At 40.9% G+C, this 24,360-nt stretch overlaps 1 protein-coding gene across 6 annotated transcripts in view; it reads left to right on the top strand.

Moving 5' to 3' along the window:
• The window catches only part of acacb (acetyl-CoA carboxylase beta), a 162,319-nt gene that overhangs the window by 128,040 nt on the left and 9,919 nt on the right, over nucleotides 1-24,360 (top strand). For 3 of the 6 annotated variants that reach the window (XM_059987884.1, XM_059987883.1, XM_059987885.1), the window contains 12 exons: nucleotides 1,501-1,770; nucleotides 3,065-3,162; nucleotides 8,753-8,873; nucleotides 13,821-13,931; nucleotides 14,985-15,128; nucleotides 17,444-17,564; nucleotides 17,816-17,912; nucleotides 21,460-21,556; nucleotides 21,931-22,066; nucleotides 22,788-22,965; nucleotides 23,119-23,231; nucleotides 23,334-23,488. In XM_059987884.1, coding sequence (XP_059843867.1) covers nucleotides 1,501-1,770; nucleotides 3,065-3,162; nucleotides 8,753-8,873; nucleotides 13,821-13,931; nucleotides 14,985-15,128; nucleotides 17,444-17,564; nucleotides 17,816-17,912; nucleotides 21,460-21,556; nucleotides 21,931-22,066; nucleotides 22,788-22,965; nucleotides 23,119-23,231; nucleotides 23,334-23,488 — 1,641 coding nt within the window. Of the gene's footprint in view, nucleotides 1-1,500; nucleotides 1,771-3,064; nucleotides 3,163-8,752; nucleotides 8,874-13,820; nucleotides 13,932-14,984; nucleotides 15,129-17,443; nucleotides 17,565-17,815; nucleotides 17,913-21,459; nucleotides 21,561-21,930; nucleotides 22,067-22,787; nucleotides 22,966-23,118; nucleotides 23,232-23,333; nucleotides 23,489-24,226; nucleotides 24,340-24,360 lie in introns of those variants that run through there. The other 3 variants (XR_009515406.1, XR_009515407.1, XM_059987886.1) reach the window with 3 other exon arrangements.

Here is a 24,360-nt window from a genome sequence, read left to right as displayed (position 1 = left end):
GTGCCACTGGAAGGATGTGCTGGGTGCCACTACAAGGATGTGCTGGGTGCCACTACAAGGATGTGCTGGGTACCACTACAAGGATGTGCTGGGTGCCACTACAAGGATGTGCTGGGTGCCACTACAAGGATGTGCTGGGTGCCACTACAAGGATGTGCTGGGTACCACTGGAAGGATGTGCTGGGTACCACTGGAAGGATGTGCTGGGTGCCACTGGAAGGATGTGCTGGGTACCACTACAAGGATGTGCTGGGTATCACTACAAGGATGTGCTGGGTGCCACTACAAGGATGTGCTGGCTGCCACTACAAGGATGTGCTGGGTACCACTGGAAGGATGTGCTGGGTGCCACTACAAGGATGTGCTGGGTGCCACTACAAGGATGTGCTGGGTACCACTGGAAGGATGTGCTGGGTACCACTACAAGGATGTGCTGGGTACCACTGGAAGGATGTGCTGGGTGCCACTACAAGGATGTGCTGGGTGCCACTACAAGGATGTGCTGGGTACCACTGGAAGGATGTGCTGGGTACCACTGGAAGGATGTGCTGGGTGCCACTACGAGGATGTAAAGCAAGCTAGCTGCTACGTTACCATGCCACTAAATGTTATGAGTTGTAGCTTAGACAGCAGAAAAGCCATTAATGAAGCTATTAATTGTCCATTTTGGTTATTACAACTTCATATTTCTGGTCTTGTATTCCTTTAAATGTGAGTTACAAGTGAAATTAAATGAAGTTTAATCCCCAATGGATGTAATTACAGCAGCTTATCTCACTCCTCACCTCATTGCCATACACACGTTAACAGCCCTGTTCCACACATGTTGCACTTTGAAAGTGAAGTGTTAGACCATAAGACAGGAGAAGAACTAGGCCATTAGGACCATCAAGTCTGCTCTGCCATTTGATCATGGCTGATCCTTTTTCCTCTCAATCCCATTCTCCAGCCTTCTCCCTGTAACCTTTGATTTGTGTTTTGGGATGTCCTGAGGAAATTGTACAAAAGTAAGTTTGGTTCCTGTTTTGGCTGATTTGTTCTTCATGGTAAATGCCAAATGCCAATTAAAATTGGACTAAAACTTGTTCAAATTATATTGGAGAATTTACCCTGTTTACTATCCAATGAAAGCTGGTTTTGTTAAGCAGTTCTAGTTTGCTATTAAGATATTAAACAGAATGATTAAAATATTCTTCAAGGTCATGTTTCCGTTATCTGCAATTATTACCAGTATAATTACTAGGGAACGTTTAAATCAAAAATAAAATGCTTAACAAATGCTTCCACAGATGCTGCCTGATCTCCTGAGTTCTTCCAGCATTTAGCTTTGCTGCAGATTCCAACTTTCAGATGTTTAATATAATCTTCCATGATAAATAAGAAAGGCTTTTGTTAAGATGTTGCCTTGACTAATTAAATCATATCTTTTTAGATGTAATAATAATTACACTATATATATATGGTTTTACATAAACTATGACCGTATTGTAATTTCTTCAGGTAGGAATAGTGGCTTGGAAAATGAGTTTAAAAACTCCAGAGTATCCTGAGGGGCGTGAAATTGTTGTCATTTGTAATGACATCACTTTTAAGATTGGCTCATTTGGCCCAGAGGAGGATTTGCTGTTCCTGCGGGCATCACAATTCGCCAGAGCTAAAGGAATTCCAAGAATTTATATAGCAGCTAACAGTGGTGCCAGGATTGGGCTCGCTGAAGAGATAAGGCACATGTTCCAGGTTGCTTGGGAGGATCCAGATGATCCGTACAAGGTGAATTCTACTTTCCTGTTCTTCTCTCTTTGTTTAGTGTCAGTAACCTAGTTTGGGTGGTGGGGTGGAGATGCGCCTCTACCAAGGAGATGTAAGACTTTCTTTCCCTCTGCTAGCCTGGTCATATGCGCAGCTGGTGCGGATCACAAGTCCTGGTTATGTCACCACTGATGCTAGGCAGACAGTATCTGAGCAGTAGCGGTAATGACTGGGTTCACCCGTCTTTATAAAGATACTGTCCAGAAGAAGGCAGTACCGAACCACTTTTCTGTAGGAAAATTTGTCAAAAACAATCATGGCCATGAGACCATGTTTGATGGCCTATATCATACGACATGGCACATTATGACAATGATGAACCTGACCATTGAGCTACCCTGATACACTTCCATTTCGCTAATGGAGGAATGCTTTAGGCAGAGATAGATTTAAGTCTAGCTTTATTTTGTTTTATTTACATCTGAAGAATGTCAGACAGAAAATGATCCTATGATCCATACAGCTTGTCCCACACAGTTGTATTTTTTTTGTTTACTGCAATACATTTTCTTCTCCCCTCACGTTAAAAACAGTGTGATCTCTTAGAGAAAGCAATTTGACAGGATAGTGAGCAGAGAGGTATTTCTGGCAAATTGCATCTTGAGCCATCAGGCTAAACCAGAAGATCATGCTGCCTCTGGATTATTTAAAGACATTATACACAATGCTCACCCTATTCAGGTCCAGCTGACTCCTCCAGTGTAGATTGAGAGAAGAACTGTTGTTGAAAGGCTGAACTTCATAGGCACAGAAAGCACAAGCAGAATAACTATTTCACAAGTATCTATAGTAATATGCTAATATTATACTACAGCATAGGAACTGAAATAAATGGAAATAATGCATAAAGTTTGTAGCTCAGATGGTTGATGGTTGGACTGAGTTGTTCTCCAATCTTGGCAATTTACTTACAAACTAAGTCCGTCATCATCATATGGTGATGAGACATTTGCAACTAAACTGCCAAGATTGCAGAACAATTCAACCCAACTGAAATAAAACTTATCCTCAAATGCAAATCATATGGATTTTCTAAATGAGGAATCCTTAGTTTGAGTTGGTTGTTAACACAATCAACACTTTTCATTCTATGTTTTGATGTACGTTTGATAAATAAATAAACCTGAATCTCCACTAGTCAAGAATGTAATTTTGTTAGATGTTTACATATGACTTTTGGGTCCATTGAAATGTGCAAAGGGAGTTCTAATTCCCAATGTTTAACTGCTTTCCTAATATTCACTTTCTTTGTTAGGGCTTCAAGTACCTGTATTTAACACCCCAGGACTACACCAGAATTAGCTCTATTAATTCAGTGCACTGTGAGCATGTGGAAGAGGATGGAGCATATAGGTGGGTGTCATAGCAGCTCATATTCAATGTCTGAAATCTCTGGTTCACATCTGAAAACGGCGGAGCGGGCTGTTAAAGGGCACTACAATTCTGCTGTACTTTTATTGATGAGTTGATAAAGATTGTTACAAATAGCTTTCTCAATGTTCCATTTTATTTAACTTTAAATATTCCTTTTAATAGACAAACCACACTCCTATTACTATTCTTTCCTCTAGTAGCTCTCAATTACAATCGAATAATGGTGCAATGGTTCAATTTAATATCAGAGAATGTATACAGTGTACATCCTGAAATTCTCACTCTTTGCAGACATACACAAAACAGAAAAAGATAGGCAAAGAACCTGGAAGTAAAACATATGTGATTGTAGTACTGGGTAACTAATAAACCTACTATGTAAAGAACAATGATCATTTATGTATGTCTCAGTCTAATGAGATGGAGTGCTTTAAATTACTACGGCATTTGATAGAATAGATGTTTCCATCTGAAGGCATAGTCAGATCTAGGGGCCATAGTATATCAACTGAGAGTTCAGGAAAAACTTCTTTCCAGTGAGTGAAACATACCACCCAAAGTAGTAGCAAATACAGTGGATGTATTAGAGGATAAGATAAATGAGCATGCAGGATCTAATGAGGATAAGCATAATGTGGTTCATTAAGTATCAATACTTAACGAGAGCTGTTGGGAGAATGGCCTTTTGCTGCATCTTGGGCTAGAAATTTGGTCTTGTCAGGCACAAAATGATTCAACTGAAACAAATCATTTCCTAAATGGTATGCAAATGTATATGAATGTGTATAATTCTGTATGCCTGGAAATGCCATTCTTGGTGTAAGTATTTTGTTAAACAGCAAAATTGTGTTATCCCTGCTCTGTAATAATGTATCAATGTCTGGAGCTCTCTGTGTGTAACACAAATGCCAAGAAATTGGACTTCATCCTTGGTGCACAAAATGGAAGCCCCATTTAGTACTAACATCCTCTTGGTTTTCACAAAAAATTACAAAATTAGGCAAATACATAATTAGTAAATATTTGAGGATGGTTTTCATCCTGATTGTTACTATAAAAATGCAACTGTGTAGTTGCTAACAGCCCAGGAGAGGAGATACCGGAGGCAGTATTGGAGAGAGCAGAGGTTGCTGTAGCCATGTCGGACTCCGTATTGGCCTTGCCTATCAATGCTGACCTCCAGTGTCCACATGGTTGAAGTAGAGCTGGACCAGGACCAAGGGTAAATCATGCTTGACTAATCTGTTGGAGTTTTTCGAGGATGTAACCAGGAAGTTAGACGGGGGAGATCCAGTGGATGTAGTGTACCTCGATTTTCAGAAGGCATTTGATAAGGTCCCACATAGGAGATTGGTGGGTAAAATCAAAGCTCATGGCATTGGGGGGAAGACATTGACATGGATAGAAAACTGGTTGGCAGATAGAAAGCAAAGGGTAGCGGTGAATGGGTGTTTCTCGGACTGGCAGGTGGTGACTACTGGGGTGCCACAGGGCTTGGTATTGGGACCACAGCTGTTACAATTTACATCAACGATTTGGATGAAGGCATAGAAAATAACATCAGCTTAATTTGCTGATGATACTAAGCTGGGTGGCAGTGTGACATGTGATGAGGATGTTAGGAGAATTCAGGGTGACTTGGATAGGCTGGGTGAGTGGGCAGATACTTGGCAGATGGCGTTTAATGTGAATAAGTGTGAGGTTATCCACTTTGGGAGTAAGAACAGGAAGGTGGATTATTATCTGAACGGTGTAGAGTTAGGTAAGGGAGAAACACAAAGAGATCTAGGAGTCCTTGTTCATCAGTCACTGAAGGTGAATGAGCAAGTGCAGCAGGCAGTGAAGAAGGCTAATGGAATGTTAGCCTTTATTACAAAGGGAATTGAGTACAAGAGCAAGGAAATCCTCTTGCATTTGTACAGAGCCCTGGTGAGACCACACCTGGAGTATTGTGTACAGTTTTGGTCTCCAGGGTTAAGGAAGGACATCCTGGCTGTAGAGGAGGTGCAGCGTAGATTCACGAGGTTAATTCCTGGGATGTCTGGACTGTCTTACGCAGAGAGGTTAGAGAGACTGGGCTTGTACACACTGGAATTAAGGAGATTGAGGGGGGATCTGATTGAAACATATAAGATTATTAAGGGATTGGACAAGATAGAGGCAGGAAATATGTTCCAAATGCTGGGAGAGTCCAGTACCAGAGGGCATGGTTTGAGAATAAGGGGTAGGTCATTTAGGACAGAGTTAAGGAAAAACTTCTTCTCCCAGAGAGTTGTAGGGGTCTGGAATGCACTGCCTCGGAAGGTAGTGGAGGCCAATTCTCTGGATGCTTTCAAGAAGGAGCTAGATAGGTATCTTATGGATAGGGGAATCAAGGGATATGAGGACAAGGCAGGAACTAGATATTGATAGTAGATGATCAGCCATGATCTCAGAATGTCGGTGCAGGCTCAAAGGGCCGAATGGTCTACTTCTGCACCTATTGTCTATTGTCTATTATCCCACGCACCATCAATCTATAAGCCATGCCACTCAGGGACTTGTGCTATACCATTCTTTTCTGACTGTATGTTTTTCTGCTAGCATAACTGTGCCGTATGCAGTGTGCTGTTGGTATCTTGGCCCCAGAGGAACGCTGGTTCATTTAGCTGTATTCGTGTATGTGGTTGAATGATAATTAAACTTGAACTTGAGCTGCCTGCAAAGGTTGAAACAATCATATTTTTGCCATCTATAATCAAGGTTTCAGCCTTAATGTACCCTTCCCAGCACAATAGCATGAAGCAGGAAGGGGAGAGAAAAAATGAAGGAGAGGAAACACATATCGTCAATATGCATTGGAACAGTACACCCCAATCCTGCAACAGTTTAGGACTGGTCCTGAGCTACAAGGCACAAGCTTCCCGGTCTCCGTTGTGCATAGCTGTGCTAGATACCGTAAGATTCAGAAACAATTTGTAAAAAATGTCAAGTATTTTATGTGCAGACAGGCAAATGCAGGGAGCAACATATTGTTGTCACTTCATTTTACACCTTTTTTGGCTATAAGATATGCAGCTTGTTGTACCAGGAATTGCTAATAAAGTTGATATATTGTTCCAGATTCTGTCAGGAAGGCAAAGATGACCCTTGATGATATTATTATGCAAATCAACTATGACAAAGCCATAACAGCTCCACTGAAGTGAATCTCTCCCAAAAATACCTGGTCCATTTCCACAGGGCTGGATTTCAGCAAGACATGGTTATTGTCACATTAAAGCTTGAATGACTCTGCATGTATGCCCAATTTGCACAGAGAATATTGGCATAAATTAATCAACTTCTTTGGCTTTCATATTAATATATTTAATATTCTGCATGGAAATTAAGTGCAAGCTTTGTTGATATGCATATCTATTATGCCTCAGCCAATTTGTGAAGCTGTTAGGGTTAGCTGTTAGCTGTTACTGAGTAACTGTGAAAGTTCACAAATTAAATCTTTTACATGCACACGACCTGTTTGTCTGCATGAAAATTGCTCTTTCAGCTTAGGATAAAATTGCCTTGGGTTTCCTATGTTGTATCATTTTAGTCCATGTTTCTACCTGTGATACAACTTCTAGGCTGAAGCATGGTTGGCATCTGTCTGTCTCGAAGAACAATAGGTGATAGAACATAAAACATAGAATAGTACAGCACAGTACAGGCCCTTTGGCCCACAATGTTTTGCCAATCCTTAAGCCCAGCATCCCATATATCCCCCCACCTTAAATTCCTCCATATACCTGTTATTAAATTAAATTAAATGTGATTTAGTTTTGTATTCCCCACACGTGCATTTTACCTAATCTTGTCACCTTTGTTAATTTTTATCCATTCACATTTCAAACACACAGTTGGAGATCTTATGCCCCTGTTCATTGCAAAGCTGCTTCACCAGAGAATTGGTTACAAGACATAACTTTCCTTCTGCTTTCTTGGTTAACAATATCTGCATGCTTCACCCATACAGCTGTCCAATCTCTTCCCAGAATGATCTCATCCAATTGCTACACATTAACAGCCTATATCTTTGGATCCATATCTTCTAGAAATCCCCAGATGTAAAATTACAAGCCTGCTTGTGTGCCCAATAGAATATTCTGTTAACTAAATAGAAAGCAGTGACCAGAGCTCCAGCACTACGACTCAGAAGGAACAAGAGGTGAAGTTGTGGTAGGATATCCCATAGTTAAAGGAATACAGATGAGATTCTATGGACATAATTAAGACCACCAGATGTCTTGGAGTGGGTCTGCAGCATTCTAAAGGTGGAGTGTGAGCAGCCAGAAGTCTTGGTGCATATTGGCACCACTGGCATAGGTAGGAAAAGTAACAAGGTCCTGAAGAGAGATATCAGGATATCATGATGATATCATCCTCACAAGCCTGGGTAGAATGTATGAAGATCCTGAGATGCCTCTTCGTCAGGATCCCCCTCTCGGCTTCACCACTGTTCAAAGGGAAGCTTGCGAGGCAATACATTTGGCACCAGCTTAGCCACAGGAGCTGCCGGAAGGATGCTCCGTGGTATCCAGCCGACTGAGGGGCTCCACTCTGGATTTTCTGTTCGGATTTACTCCCATACCTTCATCTCTCCCGAGGCTGCCCACAACGCATTGCTGGGGATCTGGTTTTCAAGCACCGGGGCATGTCCACACACCAGTGGGCCTGCATACTACTCGTGCAGTGGCCAGACCTCCTCCCTGTCCTCTGTAGTTCAGCCTGATTTCTGAAAGGAGTTCAGTTTCCTTGTGTCACCGGTGAAGAGGCACTATGTGAGGCTTGCTGTTGGAGAAGCTATATACTAGCAGGGAGAGACTTACACATTCAGCTCTCCTTTTCGCAAGACTGCCAACCAGCAGAGGAAGCTGAAAGTGAGAGCAATGAGCACTACCCACTACACTATCATACTAGACGTGTCACTACAACCATTTTGACACCAGGCTGAAGTACATACATTATGAAACTTCAGAAGTTCCTTCAGTTCAGAAGGGCCGAACGGCCTACTCCTGCACATATTTTCTATGTTTCAGTTCGAAGTTCAAAGCCAATGATGCATCACATCATGGCACTAAAATTCACTTCAATTTCTGTTTGTATTATTTGCTGTTCCCAGTTAAAACTTACTGTAGAAATCTGGAATAAGTCATGAATGCAGATATTACAATTGTTAAGAATTTTTGAAGAGAAGGAATTTTATCTAACCAAGATCCAGTAATCTCCTAAACCTAAATTGACATTGATGGACATTCTCAAATGGATTAACCATTCTTCCAGCTACTTCAACTAACACTATGAACCATAAAAATATTCCAGTGACTATAATGATAGCAATTAACTCTCTTTTATGTCTGACATGACAGCAGGAGGGGTCTACTTCCCCAGATTATCAGAAAATAACGTACAGTATGTTTTTAGTGAAGTTATGACTTTGTATGGAAGCAGCATTTTATTAGTGATAATACTACCTTTGGGCTTCATTCCAGGCAGAAGTTATACCAATGTATGTAGGCTCCTAAATGTGACCTTCCTAAATGTTTTCTAGATATGTCATAACTGACATTATTGGCAAGGAGGAAGGCTTGGGGGTGGAGAACCTACGTGGAGCTGGTACCATTGCTGGAGAATCCTCCCTAGCTTACAATGATATTGTTACAATCAGTCTGGTAAGTGTGACTAACCCTGCTCCATCAGAGTCAAGTTTATAAGGAAATATACAATGATGTTGCTCAAGTAAGCTGGGTGAAAAGCTGAGCAGGCTAGGCAGCATCTATAGAAAAGAGTAAACAGTCAACATTTCAGACCATGAGCCTTCTTCAGAAGGTAAAGCTGAAGTCCAGAAGGAGGGTCTCAACCCAAAACATCAACAATTTACTCTTTTCCATGGATGCTGCCTGACCTGCTGAGTTATTCCATTATTTTGTGTGTTGTGCTTTGGATCTCCAGCATCAACAGATTTTTTTTTCATGTGGGCGATAGGCTGCTTTGCAAGGATACACATGTATTCTACAGTTTATTGTTCTGATGAGCAGGAGTCTGGTGCTCCTTCAAGGTTAAAAATTCAAATAATATTTGTAAATAGTGATTTCAAGAAGTGAGGTGAGAGTGACTGCCCTTGACGTCATAGCAGCATTCAGCTGAACGTAGCATCAAGGCTCAGGTTTCTAGGCTTCAAAGGCAAAGCACTCCAGCAGCTAAAGTCAAACTTTAAGTAAAAGGAACATGATCATAATTGTTGGATACCAAACATCACAGACCCAGTACATCAGTGCAAAAATTCCTCAAAGCAGTGTTTGGGATCCAAACATCAACTGTTTCCCAAATTAAGAAATAGAGATTTCTCAGTCCTGAAGAAGAGTCTTGGCCCAAAATGTCGACTGTTTATTCATTTCCATAGAAGCAGCCCAGCCTGCTGAGTTCCTCCAGCATTTTGTGTGTGTTGTTCAAAAAATCGAGATGTTTACTGATGATTAGAGCAATATTCCAACACCAACTTTCTAAGGCAATTAGGAATGGGAAATAAATGGAGGATTTGCCACCATACGCTCAAATCTGAAAAACAAATGTAAAAGAAATTAATCCCAATTAGATAGGTTTGTATTTTAAGCAAGTGGTTGGCCATAAACTTGTGACTCTTCCTTGATATTGCTGATAGACTGGCTGACATTTTTATAAAAGTGGGAAGACAGTTGGGCAATTTCTTAATTTAGTTTTTAAATACACATCATTCACTTCCAAATCCCTCTGTGACTTCCCTCAGTATTACTGCAATTTCTCTCTTAACCCTCAGCTAGCTGCATTCACTTCTTCAGTATCCTACTTAGTTAATGTTTGGACTGATCAGTCTAGATGGAATGCATACAAAACTTTTTTCACTGTATGTGACAGTAATACACTATTTACCAGTTAAAAATCTAGAGCTTTAGAATTCCCTCTGTCACTTTGAATCTCTCTTGCCTTCTTTATGATACTGCTCACAATCCACCCCTTTATAGATGCCAAGTTCTCATGTACTCAATATTACATTTAACTTGGCAATACTTCTGTGAAGTGTCGTAAAGTCTTAGGTATTGAGAATCGTTGTTCTAATTATGTTTATGCAGTTGTGGGGAATGAAATAAATGTTTAGGGGATTAAATTGAATTACAGAGGAACTGAAATTATAGAGGAATTTAATAATTGCATTGTCAGGATTCTTATTTTTCATGGATTGTAATAAAGAGGTAGTTTAGTTTGATTTAGTGAGTTAAAGTAAAAGTGTAATAAACAAATTATATTCATTTATTTAGAGTAATATATATGACAGTATTAGGCAAAAGTCTTCAGCATGTAAAAATTCTGTGAAGTGAAAATGTATTCAAAAATAATCAATTGAAAAGTTTTTGAATATCAAAAAAATTACTATGAAGAGCAGTAAACAGTAAAAACTAAATCAATCAAATCAATATTTGGTGTGACCACCTTTGGCCTTCAAAACTACATCAATTCTCTTTGGTACACTGTTGTGCAGTTTTATAAGAGAATTGGCTGGTAGATTGTACCAAGCATCTTGGAGAACTTGCTACGGTTCTTCAGTAGACGTTGGCTGTCTCGCTTGTTTCTGTTTTTTCCAACTTATCCCAGGCAGCCTTGATGATGCTGAGGTCAGGGCCTTGTGGAGGACATGCCATTCGAAACCATCTCAAAAAATCTCGCATGCATAGTACTACATACAGTATATTCCCTTTCAGCCATTGAGGCTTTTCCTGAGAATAAAATAAGCCCATAATGCCATAAAACATAGGAGCAGAATTAGGCCATTCACCCCATCAAGTCTGTTCTGTCATTCCATCATGGCTGATCCGAGATCCCACTCAACCGATACACCTACTTTCTTGCCATATCCTTTGATGACCTGACCACAGTCTGTGACAGAGCATTCCAAAATTCACTACTCCCTGGCTAAAAAAAAATCCTCCTTACCTCTGTTTTGAAAGTTCACCACTCAATTTTGAGGCTGTGCCCTCTAGTTCTGGACATCCCTCATCTTAGGAAACACCCCATCTTGTCCTTTCAACATTCAGTAGGTTTCAATGAGATCCCCCCATATTCTCTAAATTCCACCAAGTACAGGCCCCAAGCTGCCAATGCTTCTTCATATGTTAACTCCTTCATTCCTGGAATCATCCTTGTGAACCTCCTCTGGACTCTCTCCAATAACAACACATCCTTTCTGAGATATGGGGCCCAAAACCTTTGACAATTCTCCATGCAGCCTGACTAGTGTCTTATAACGTCTCAGCATTAACTCCTTGTTTAGCTTCTATTCTCCTTGAAATAAATGCCAATATTGCATTTGTCTTCTTTACCACAGACTCAACCTGTAAATTAACCTTCTAAGTCTCTCTGCATCTCTGATGTCTGTACCTTCTCCCCGTTTAGATAATAGTCCGCACTATTGTTTCTTTTACCAAAATGCATTATCATACATTTCTCAACACTGTATTCCATCTGCTACTTTTTTGCCCATTCTTCCAATTTGTCTAAGTCCTGCTGCAATCACATTGCTTCCTCAGCACTACCTACCCCTCCGCCTTGCTTCATATCATCTGCAAACTTTGTCACTTAGCCGTCAATTCCATTATCCAAATCATTGAAAAACAATGCAAAACCAGCCACTGAGGAACACCACTAGTCACCGGCAGCCAACTAGAAAAGGCCGCCTTTGTTCCCACTTGCTGCCTCCTGTCTGTCAGCCATTCCTCTAACCCTGCTGGTATCTTTCCTGTAACACCATAAGATCTTATCTTGTTAACCAGCTTCATGTGGCACCTTATCAAATGCCTTCTGAAAATCCAAGTAAATGACATTTACTATCTCTCCATTGTCCACCCTGTTTGTTACTTCCTGGAAGTAACAGATTTGTCAGGCAAGATTCCCCCTTACAGAAACCATGCTGACTTTTCACTTATTTTATCATTAGTCTCCAAGTACCCCAAAACCTCTTCTTCAATAAATGACTGTAACACTTTTCCAACCACTAAGGTTAGGCTAATCAGCCCGTAATTTCCTTTTGTTTGCCTCCTCCCCGCTTAAAGAGTGGAGTGACATTTATAATCTTCTGGGACCATGCCAGGATCATGTGATTCTAGAAAAATCATGACCAATGCATCTATTATCTCTTCAGCAACCTCTCTCAGGACTCTGGGATGTAGTTCATCTGGTCCAGGTGACTTATTCACCTTAAAACCTTTGAGTTTGCCTAGCACTTTTTAATTTGTAATAGCAATGGTACTCACGGACCCCTGGCACATTGCTAGTGTCTTTCACAGTGAAGACTGATGCAAATTACTCATCAAGTTCATCTGCCATTTCTTTGTCTCACATTACTACCTCATCAGCATCATTTTCCAGTGGTCTAATATCAACTCTGAGCTCCCTTTTACTCTTTATATAACTGAAAAACTTCTAGTATCCTGCTTTATACTATTGGCTAGTTTGCCCTCATATTTCATCTTTTCCCTTCTTATAGCTTTTCTAGTTGCCTTCTGTTGGATTTTAAAAGCTTCTCTATCATCCGACTTTCCACTCACTTTTGCTACATCATGTGCCCTTTTCTTGGCTTTTATGCAGTCCCTAACTCCCCTTGTCAGCCACAGTTGCTTACCCCTGCAATTTGTGAACAACTTCCTCTGTGGGACATAGCTATCCTGCACCTTGTGAATTATTCCCAGAAACCTCAGCCACCTCTGCCTTGCCATCATCCCCACCAGTGTCCTCCTCCAATCCACCTGGGAAGCTCCTCTCTCATGTCTCTGTAATTCCCTTTATTCCATTGAGATACAAATACAAATGATTTACACTTCTCCCTCTCAAATTGCAGAATGAATTGAATCGTATTATGATCGCTGCATCCTAATGCTTCCGTTACATTAAGCTCCCTAATAAGATCTGGGTTATTACACAACACCCAATCTAAGATAGCCTTTCCATGAGTAGGCTCTAACATGAGTTGCTCTAAAAAGCCATCTAGTAGCATTCAATAAATTCCCTCTCTTGTGATCCAATGCCAACCTGATTTTCCCAATCCCCTTGCATATTGAAGTCCCCCAATATAATTCTGTCAATACCCTTAATACATGCCATCTGTAATAATGTGATCTGACTGCTCATTTGCTCCATATTATTGTTGTGTGGAACATGGAGAAATATGGTAAAATGATTTTATTTCCGTCTTGTAATATTTTCAGGAACTCAGGGCAAATGTAGATACAATTGGCATGGCTGCTCAGCTTGTAATCATGGTCATTGCTCTGAATGAGGGTAAGGGGCAAATTTTAAAAGCTGCAAAAGTCATCCAAAGGAAAGGAGTTAAAGTACAGTGATGGTTGTGGGTGAAGTACGTTATTAAGGGTGATGGATATTGATTGTCCCATTTCCCTTTTTTCAGTTTGGTGAAGTTATTTAAGGTTTTTCCCCATGTTTTAATGGTTCAAAGCCTCAACAAAAGTAGATGAATTGAGATTTCAGCTGAACTTGTTAACAAGCTAGAAACAGATATGGAAAAGGGAAATTCTTCAAATGCTAACTGTCTATAGAAGCTCACATTTAAATATTTTATATGTGCTTTGCAGGTAACATGTCGTGCAATTGGAATCGGAGCATACTTGGTGAGATTAGGACAACGTGTCATCCAAGTGGAGAATTCACATATTATTCTCACTGGAGCCAGTGCACTGAACAAGGTCATAATAACATTTACCAGTTTCTATTAGAGCTAGCAAAATGGAACTAAATTAACCAAAGTACATTGGAAGCTTTGAATGACTGAAGTTCCTGTTTTTGTTGTCACATCATGGTGGAAGAGGCCAGTGAGGTATCATTGATGGATACAATTAACATGCGTATAGTGGGCAATGAACTCAACATATTCTGAAATGGAGAGAGTGAAAATCAAGTATAAGTTCTCGACAATAAGTCAGGGTGTTGTGCTTTCTTTCTAAGCAATTGTATGCATATTCTGTAAAGAATATATTTATGAAGCTATCAAGTCTCCAGTTGGACGGATCCTACTGGTAATTAATTAGACATTAATTTCAGTTTTAAAATGAGCAGAAAAGGCCAGCAGGGCAAAACTGTCACTGATACATTATTTAGATCTTAAATTTGTCCTAAAAAACAGAGGAAGTTTGATCATTGCAGTAAAAAGCTAAAGCACTTTTTGGAGACAGAATAAAATGTATTTTGTTCTTTATGGAACGATGGTTTATTTCACCTAAAGCAACAACAAAAAAACTTTAATAAATAAAATATATTTTGTTTTCTAAGCTGAAGGATCACCCTGATTTTCACTGACTCACAAGATTTCTCTCTTTCCTCATTCATTTTTTGAACCATTAGTAGCTATTTTCAGTTTCTTGCTATAATATTGTTTCTGAAGTGTGTACTAATTCCAGGGGAGGATTTATCTGTGGTCCAAGTCACAGTTAGAGGAACACTATTACAGCATCAGCGACCTGGGTTCAATCCTGCTGCTGTCTGTAAGGAGTTTGCACCTTCTCCACGTGACTGTAGGTTTCCTCTGGGGGCTCTGGTTTCCTACAATGCTTACAATTAACCTACACAAGACGTAGGTTAATTGGTCACGTGGGCAGTAATTGGTCATTGACGCTACTACCATGTTGTATCTCTAAATGAATAAATAAATGGAAGTCGTGGGCTTCCATGACCACAAAGGAAGTGGTTGTGCTCATTTTTACTCTCACTGAAGTCATTGTTTGTTTTAACTTTCCTGACAGGTTCTTGGTCGTGAAGTGTACACATCCAACAACCAGCTGGGTGGAGTTCATATAATGCACAACAATGGGATTTCACACATCACTGTTCCTGATGATTTTGAAGGAATTTATACCATTTTAGAATGGCTCTCTTACATGCCTAAGGTATTCCTCTGTAGGTTTCATGTTTAACTTTATGGGACTACATTTTGGAGTAAAAAATGGAAGTTCCTTTTCAACTGTTGAAAACTTTTAAACTTGCAAATTTTTTGAAAGGTTAAATGAATGAGTACATTAATAAGGTCAGTGATATAATGGCAACACGAGTGAATCTGCAGATGCTGGAAATAAATAAAAACTCAAAATGCTGGCAGAACTCAGCAGGCCAGACAGCATCTATGGGAGGAGGTAGTGACAACGTTTCGGGCCGAAACCCTTCATCAGGAGTGAAGTAACATGGAATGGTTGAGGGGGGATAAGAAGTGGGGGGAGGGATGAAGTAGAGAGCTGGGAAGTGATAGGCTGAAGGGAAATGAGCTAGGGGGAAGGTGGAGAATTGTGGGAAATAAAAGAGAAAGAAAGGTAGGGCTGGGGGGAGATTATAGTGAGGGGGGAAAAGAGAGAGAAAGAGAACCAGACTAAAATTATAGATAGGGATGGGGTAAGTGGGGGCAGGGGTATCAACGGAGGTCTGTGAGTTGAATGTTCATGCTGGCAGGTAGGAGGCTACCTAAGCAGAAGATAAGGTATTGCTCCATCGACCTGCATGTGGCCTCATCTTGACGGTAGAGGAGGCCATGAACTGACATGTCGGAGTGGGAGTGGTCTGTGGAATTGAAGTGTGTGGCCACAGGGAGATCCCGCCACTGCTGGAATGAGCGCCGGTGTTTGGCGAAACGGTCTCCCAGTCTGCGGCGGGTCTTCTCAATGTATAAATGGCCACATCGGGAGCACCGGATACAGTATATCACCCCAGTTGACTTGCAGGTGAAGTGGTGCCTCACCTGAAAGGATTGCCTGGGGCCTGGGATGGTGGTGAGGGAAGAAGTGTGGGGGCAGGTGTAGCACTTCTTCCGCTTGCAGGGATAAGTGCCTGGAGGGAGGGATGGGGGGGGGGGGTGATGAATGGCACCACTTCACCTGCAAGTCAGCTGGGGTGATATACGGTATCCGGTGCTCCCGATGTGGCCATTTATACATTGGGGAGACCCGCCGCAGACTGGGAGACCATTTCGCCGAACACCGGCGCTCAGTCCTCCAGCAGTGGCGGGATCTCCCTGTGGCCACACACTTCAATTCCACAGACCACTCCCACTCCGACATGTCTGTCCATGACCTCCTCTACCGTCAAGATGAGGCCACACGCAGGTCGATGGAACAATACCTTATCTCCCGCCTAGGTAGCCTCCTACCTGCCAGCATGAGCATTCAACTCACAGACCTCCGTTGATACCCCTGCCCCCCACCCTTACACCCATCCCTATCTATAATTTTAGTCTGGTTCTCTTTCTCTCTCTTTTTCCCTCTCACTATAATCTCCCCCCAGCCCTACCTTTCTTTCTCTTTAATTTCCTATAATTCTCCACCTTCCCCCAACCCATTTCCCTTCAGCCTATCACTTCCCAGCTCTCTACTTCATCCTTCTCCCCACTTCTTATCCCCTCTCCACCATCCCATGTTACTTCACTCCTGATAAAGGGTTTCGGCCCGAAACGTCGACACTACCTCCTCCCATAGATGCTGTCTGGCCTGCTGAGTTCTGCTAGCATTTTGTGTTTTCAGTGATATAATGTCTATTTTCCAAGCAACTATGTTCTGTGGAAAGGGGAGAAAGGAGGAAGAATTTAAGAAATGCCATGAATATTCAGACAGAAGTAAAGAATAATTAATGGATATTACTTCTGTCTCTTTCAGTTAAGAAGCTATATTGTTTCAAACTAAATTTTCCCCTATCCCTTAAGATTTCTTTTCTTTCTTGTACAGAGGATGGAAATTAGTAAATAAGGACTGAACTACAGGTGCTATTTGTGTTTAATATTGAAAGGGTTAATGATGGTTTGGTTTCCAATAGGGCCCTTCCAAGCCTCCAGTAGATACACAAGCTAAAATACATTTTTAAAAAAATATTCTTTTCATTTCAGGGTTAGTTGTGTTTTAATCAGTTGGACCTTACAAGTGGATAGTTAAATCTGAATGTCAAGAATCAACACTTGTTAAATCAAACACAAACACACCATCACTAGTTATTGAACAAAACATTTTGGGGATGAGGTAAATTGTAATTCAGTGTGTACCACAAGCTTTGTACATTAACTAATGCCAATTCTGAAGATAGTCCCACCTGCTTTCCCTGCTCCTGCATGTACTAGATCTAATAAATTAGTTTTTAATTTCTATGTTGTTAGGCTGGTCTTGCATTATTCCTTGTGGGATATAGAATGAAATAATCTGTGAGTAAATGTCTTACTCTGTTAATACAGAACAATACAAGCCCAGTGCCTATAATCTCCCCCAAGGATGGCCCTGAGAGGCAAATTGATTTTGTACCAAGCAAAGCCCCATATGATCCTCGCTGGATGCTGGCTGGCAGACCTCATCCAAGTAAGGCAGTATTCGGAATTTTAAAGATGATTCACCACCTATCTGCAAAGTAATGCATGCAATTATAGACAGTTATATTCAATGAGTAAATCTGTCAATATTATGTCATTAAAGTTATGGATTATCTGTGAATAATGGGGGAATATTTAACCAAATAGCAGAAAAGACAAATACTGAATAGTCTCCAGAATGTGAATGTGACTGACTTAGGGGAGCAGATTGTTTTTTACACCATTTTCCTTCCTCTACAGCTGTCAAAGGTGCTTGGCAGAGTGGTTTCTTTGACCATGGATCCTTCAAGGAAATTATGAAACCTTGGGCACAAACGGTAGTGGTGGGAAGAGCAAGGTAAGAGTTACTAAACTGCTACTTTGATAGGTTTTTGAGCCTAAAGTTGGGAAAAGAACAGATAAATACTAGCAGCTTTAATCTGTACCTTGTGCTTTTCTCCCACGCTAAGGTTTCTTTAAGTGAAGAATCTTTCCACCATCTATTTCCTCAACTGAGGTTATTCCACAGCCTTTCATTGTTCCTAAAATTTACCCAAAATCTACAGTCTTTTTATTAGCATTGGCTACTTCAGCTTCATCTTGCTTCCCAGAGCTGTGGAGCATGGGGTTCTAACTTTATCTTATACCTATAAATTACATTGAACTTACAATGCATTTCTCAAAGAGAATTAGAACTCCCATTGTGGTTACTTCATTATGATCTCTATTTATGAAACACTCTAAATCAATGTTCATTCATCACCTGTGTAACTTTGAAATGCATGTCAGGGTGGAGATACATCTTTACCAAAGGAGGTGTAAGGTGCTCCTTCCCTCCGCTAGCCTGCAGGTCACACTTGGGCAAGGTGTAGCACCTGCTTATCCCTCCACCTCCAGTCAGGGTAAATTAAAGCCATGGGAGCAGGTGATGGGTGGTCACATGAGCAGTTGGTTATGCAACCACTGATGCCAGGCAGAGAATCTTTGAAGAATATTGATAATGTTTGGAGTCACCCGTCTTGTAAAGACGTTGCCCAGAAGAAGGGAACAGCAAACCACTTCTGTAGAAAAAATGTCAAGAACAAACATGGTCATGGATAGAGAAAAGAATCAGAACAAAGCAAAGGGGATCTTCCCCAGGGGTAACGATCATGCTCGCCCATGTCGTATGACACAGCACATGATGATGGTGATCAACCTTGAAAACTAAATGCAGTCGATGACTGCAATGCTGCAAAGGAGATTATGCTGTGTTAAGCTTTTCAGATATCATGAATTTACATCATAACCCTGTATTTCTCAAACATACTCTGAAAATGAATTAATTTTGAAATGATACAACTTCTGTGTTGATAAATTTGGTATACCACGTAGATTGCTATATTTATTGCAAGTTTCGAACTGTCTTACATTAAAACTGCATTGGTTGGAATTTTGAGATTATGTTAATAAAGAAACATAGAAACATAGAAATTAGAAAACCTGCAGCACAATACAGGCCCTTCGGCCCACAAAGCTGTGCAGAACAAAGGCCTACCTTAGAACTACCTAGGCTTTCCCCATAGCCCTCTATTTTTCTAAGCTCCATGTAGCTATCCAGGAGTCTCTTAAAAGACCCTATTGTTTCTGCCTCCACCACCGCCGCCGGCAGCCCATTCCACACACTCACCACTCTCTGCGTAAAAATCTTTTCCCTGACATCTTCTCTGTACCTGCTTCCAAGCACCTTAAAACTGTGCCCTCTCATGCTAGCCATTTCAGCCCTGGGAAAAAGTCTCTGACTATCCACACGATCAATGCCTCTCATCATCTTGCACACAATGTCAGATGGAATTATTGCTTGAGCTAGAGAACAGGGACATTCCAAATAATAAAATTATTTTATAAATTAATTAATTAAACCAAATAAAATGCCAATTTTGAAAACTATAAAAATTACCTCAAAAATAATTTTTGAAGTACTTTTTGCTTTTTAAACTGGAAGATTTATTTCAGTAAAATGGATACTTTGTTGTTGTTCTTGAATTTTGAAACAATATGTTAATTCATGAGCAACATCAAGAAAAATCCATATGTAACTATGCAAAATATGCTGACTATTCACTAGAAGATTCCAGATTACAGTCTGAAAAATTTGGAAACAATATGGAATGAAGAAACAATTACTTCACCAGTTCTGTATACATTTGTTTCAAACTCCTTTCTAAATATAAATATGTGCAAGTATAATCTCAGAATATGCCACAGGAATATTACTGGATTTATTTCTGTTTTATCACTGTCTAGGCATTTAGTGATCGAAAATCCCTAATATATCCTTAGATGGTTTTGTTGCGCCACCATCTTAAACCATTGCAATGCTTCTGGTGAAACCACCCCTGCGTTGGTGTTGGTCAGGGAGTTCCAGGAGGTAGACCCAGCGTTAATGAAGAGCTGTTGATGTAATTCCAAGTCAGATAAGTGTGCACTTTCGATGGCACCCACAGTTAGTGTGGTTCCAATGCCCTACGACTTTGTCCTTAGAGACATTGGTTGTAGTTCTTGAGAGATTCAAAGTTCAGGGTACATTTATTTTCCAAGTACGTATGCAGTATACAACTCTCAAATATGCCTCCTCCAGACAACCATGAAACAAAGAAAGCTATGGAAACCTTTCGGACAAAGAATCAACTGCGACACGTGCAAAAAAAAATGCGCGAACTGCAACAGGAACATCAAACCTCCCCCATACACAAAAACACAAATCATGCAAACAGCAACAAGAGTATCACCACTACCCCTTCCACCCCTCTCCCCACGCAAGAAAACCAACAAATGTCAGACATGGCAACTAGAAAGAATGGGTGGAAACACAGAATATAAAAATATAAAACTGAACAAGTTCACAAGAGAGAGAGAGAGAGCGATACCATCACCCAAGGACTTCGTCTTCTGGGAGCAGCAAGTGAGAGGCTTGCAATGGTGCTGAATACAGGCCTTGATGTTCCAATCTTCTTCCATGCTGTAATCGGCAATATTGGTGAATAATGGAGTTGACCATGGTCTCTAAGCTTCTCGGCCTCGAAGCTGCTCACCTCTTGTAGTCTTCTTGGATACAACAGAGGACCAAATTGCTCAATCAGATTGTAGATCACTGGCTCCATCAGTACCAGAAGCACATTCAAAATGAAAAGAAGTGGACATTTGCAAAGATGAGGTAGTGTTGTTTACATGACCCCATCTTGGGTCTGTTGGAGAAGCCGGGGGAGTAACTGGATTACATTTTGTAGACGGATACACATTCCAGCCATTGATGGAGACAGAATGCTTCAGATAGAACAATCAAGCACCAGCTGAAACATTTGGAAGGCTGTCATACAGGTGACTTTATTGTAGATAGTCCTAACTTCTTGAGACTTAAAGTTATAAAGCATGGCCCTTCGGCCCATCTGGTAATTCTGACAAAGATACCTCATCCAAGCTAGACTCATTTGCTAGTGTTTGACCCAAGACATGTACTTCCATGTACTTGTATTTCCAAGCCATGTACTTATTCAAATGTCTTTTAACATGCCCCAAATTAGATGCCAGCTGCCAAATGTTTGTTAAAAGAACCATGTTGCATGAGTTGGAAGAACCTTTACTGTACCCAGATTCAGTGCATGGATGGGTAGACGTCCAGTCTTAGTCCTTCTCCAGCATGAATGTGGTACTGGGAAATTTGACAGGCCATGTCAGAAGGCATTGAAATGTCAGCACATGGGCTGGGCCTGGGGCAGGATTTGAACTCAAATTGTTTGTTCAGATCTCTAGATTACTGTTCTGGTAATTTAACCACTGGACCACAGCATACCAGTGGCTTCTTTAGAAGAAATGTTACCTAACTTCAATAATCCTGAACTAGGGCCCGTCATTATTTTGCACAGGTTAGGAGGAATCCCTGTGGGAGTTATTGCAGTGGAAACTCGGACTGTTGAAATGACGAACCCAGCAGATCCAGCTGACCTGGAATCAGAGTCAAAAGTGAGTAAGTAATCTCCATGGATAAACTCACACAAAAATGCCAGAGGAACTCAGGAGGTCAGGCAGCATCTTGCAGGGAAATGAACAATTGATGTTTTGGGCTCAGACCTCAGTTCTGATAAAGGTTCTTAGCCTGAAACATCAACTGTTTATTTCCCTTTATAGATGCTGCCTGACCTCCTGAGTTCCTTCAGTAATTTGTGTGTGTTGCTCAAGATTTCCAGCATCTGCAGAACCTCCCATGTCTCCATCAATAAGCAATGTTTTAGAACAAAGACAGACAGCACCTTCTAAGAAGAGGAAATCTACTCATTGGGTTAATCAATGAGGACTCCTTTTGCAGGCTATTGATTAGAGTTTCTGTTATTTAACAGATTGTTCAGCAAGCTGGACAGGTGTGGTTTCCAGACTCTGCCTTTAAGACAGCACAAGTTATTAAAGACTTCAAGCGAGAACAGCTTCCGCTCATGGTTTTCGCTAACTGGCGGGGGTTTTCTGGTGGAATGAAAGGTAATCTTTATGGTTATCATTGAGTCATAGGGTCATAGAGCACAGAAACAAGTGGTCTGGCCCACCATGTCTATGCCAGCTGATGCTTCTATCTATACTAAAGCTATTTGCCCATTCAGCCCAGAGTCTTAATCGGCTTGGTGACTCACTGCTCTTTATTTTTGTTGAATGAGCTAGCTTTCCTCAAGTCGGATCCCCAGCAACTAAAGGTTAAAGATAAAGACTGGCTTCATTTATCAGTTGAAACATAGAGTGGAATGTGTCTTGTGCTTCAAATCAAATCAGTGAGGTTTATGCTGGGAACAGTATCATCATTATTCTGGTGTCAAGATTGCATGCCCACAATTTACTAATTCTAACTCAATATGTAATTGGAATGTGAGAGGAAACCTACTTGGCCACAAGGAGAACATACAAACTCCTTACAGATAGCAGCAGGAATCGAACCCTGATCAGTGACAACTGGTGCTGTTAAGTTAGTGTGCTAACTGCCACACTATTGCGCCATTGTCAGGCAGTCGGACAGATATCAATTTAAAAGGTGGGCTATTGAACTGGGAGTTCACGGGCTTCCACTTTTGTTCATTATATGGTGACAGTGACTCATTTCGACATCTCTAATGTTGGATTTATTTTACTTCATTTCCTAAGTGCAGTCTAGACCTGATGGCTGAAATGAACCTTAAAAACAATCTTTAAGTCCATTTTCTTTTGCTTTCAGATATGTACGATCAGGTTCTGAAGTTTGGTTCCAGTATTGTAGATAGTTTAAGGGAATTCCAGCAGCCAGTGCTGGTTTACATTCCCCCGCATGCTGAACTCCGAGGTGGTTCGTGGGCAGTTATTGATCCAACGATCAATCCGCTTTACATTGAGCTGTATGCAGACAAAGAAAGCAGGTACCAAACAAGGAGAATGGCATTTTTAAATCTTTTGCTCTGAGGATATATATCTGACTTACTTTTAGATGTATTGCAAGTCCTTCGATCAGTTCATTGGTAATTATCTTTGGAGCACACTTTAAAAAGTTCTCCCTTTCACTCATTCCTCAGAGGAGGTGTGCTGGAACCTGAAGGAACTGTGGAAATCAAGTTCAAGCGGAAAGATTTGGTGAAAACGATGAGGAGGCTTGACACCATTTGTTCAGACCTTGTTGACCAGTTGGGTAAGGATAATATTACCCTGCTATAGGAGCATGTTAATATTAGACATAGACACTCCCTTCCTGGTGTGCCACTCTGGGTCTTCTCATGTGTAACTTTTGTAGGTTCTCCTGAGCTTTCTGAGGAAGTCCGCAAAGACCTAGGAGCCAAATTGAAAGCACGAGAGGACTATTTATTTCCGATTTACCACCAAGTGGCAACGCAGTTTGCTGATCTCCACGACACTCCTGGTCGGATGCAGGAGAAAGGAGTTATTACAGTTAAGAAGAATTCACTGCATTTTCTCAGTCTTTACGGTAGTTCTTAAATAGAAATAATGCCAAAATTTGTAATACAGGTTTAAAACCCAAGGATGAGGAACTAGTCCAAGCAGTCACTTTGTGTAAAGGGAGTTTTATGATTACAAGATACACTTTCACAGGAAGGCAAATGTGAAATGCGAACTAGTGAAGCTACTTCAGTATGCCAAAGCAGGTTGATGTCAGTCATGTATATGAGAAAAGTAGTCCAAACTCCCACAAGTCATAGGCTATCCATTATAGGTCCAAGTTTACTATTACTATGTTAGTCATAGAACACTACATCACAGAGACAGGCACCTTGGCTCACCAAGTCCATGCCGAATCTGTCTAGTCCCAATGATCTGCACCTGGACTATATCCCTCCGTACCCCTCCCATCCCATCCCTGTACATATCCAAATTTCTCTTTAAACATTGATGTCAAACATGCATCCACCACTTCTGCTGGCATCTTCTTCCACACTTACATAATCCTCTCAGTGAAGAAGTTCCCTTTCATGTTGCCCTTAAACATTTCACCTTGCTTGTTTTGCATTAACCCTATCTAGAACCCTCATAATTTTGTATACCTCTATTCTATCTCCCCTCATTCTCCTATGCTCCAGGGAATAAAGTCCTAACCTATTCAATCCCACCCTGTAACTCAGGTCCTCAAGTCCTGGTATTTTTATGATTGTAAATTTTTCTGCATCTTAGGTGATGTAGGCGACCAGGACTGCACACAATACTCCAAATTCAGCCACACCAATGTCTTATACAACTTCAGCATAACATCCCAACTCCAGGACTCAATACATTGATTTATGAAGGTGAATGTTCCAAACGCTGTC

Source organism: Hypanus sabinus, chromosome 13, assembly GCF_030144855.1.
Source record: "Hypanus sabinus isolate sHypSab1 chromosome 13, sHypSab1.hap1, whole genome shotgun sequence".
Classification (NCBI taxonomy): domain Eukaryota; kingdom Metazoa; phylum Chordata; class Chondrichthyes; order Myliobatiformes; family Dasyatidae; genus Hypanus; species Hypanus sabinus.
The sequence above is the reverse complement of the archived record's forward strand: the minus strand, read 5'-3'. Positions and strand labels throughout refer to the sequence as shown.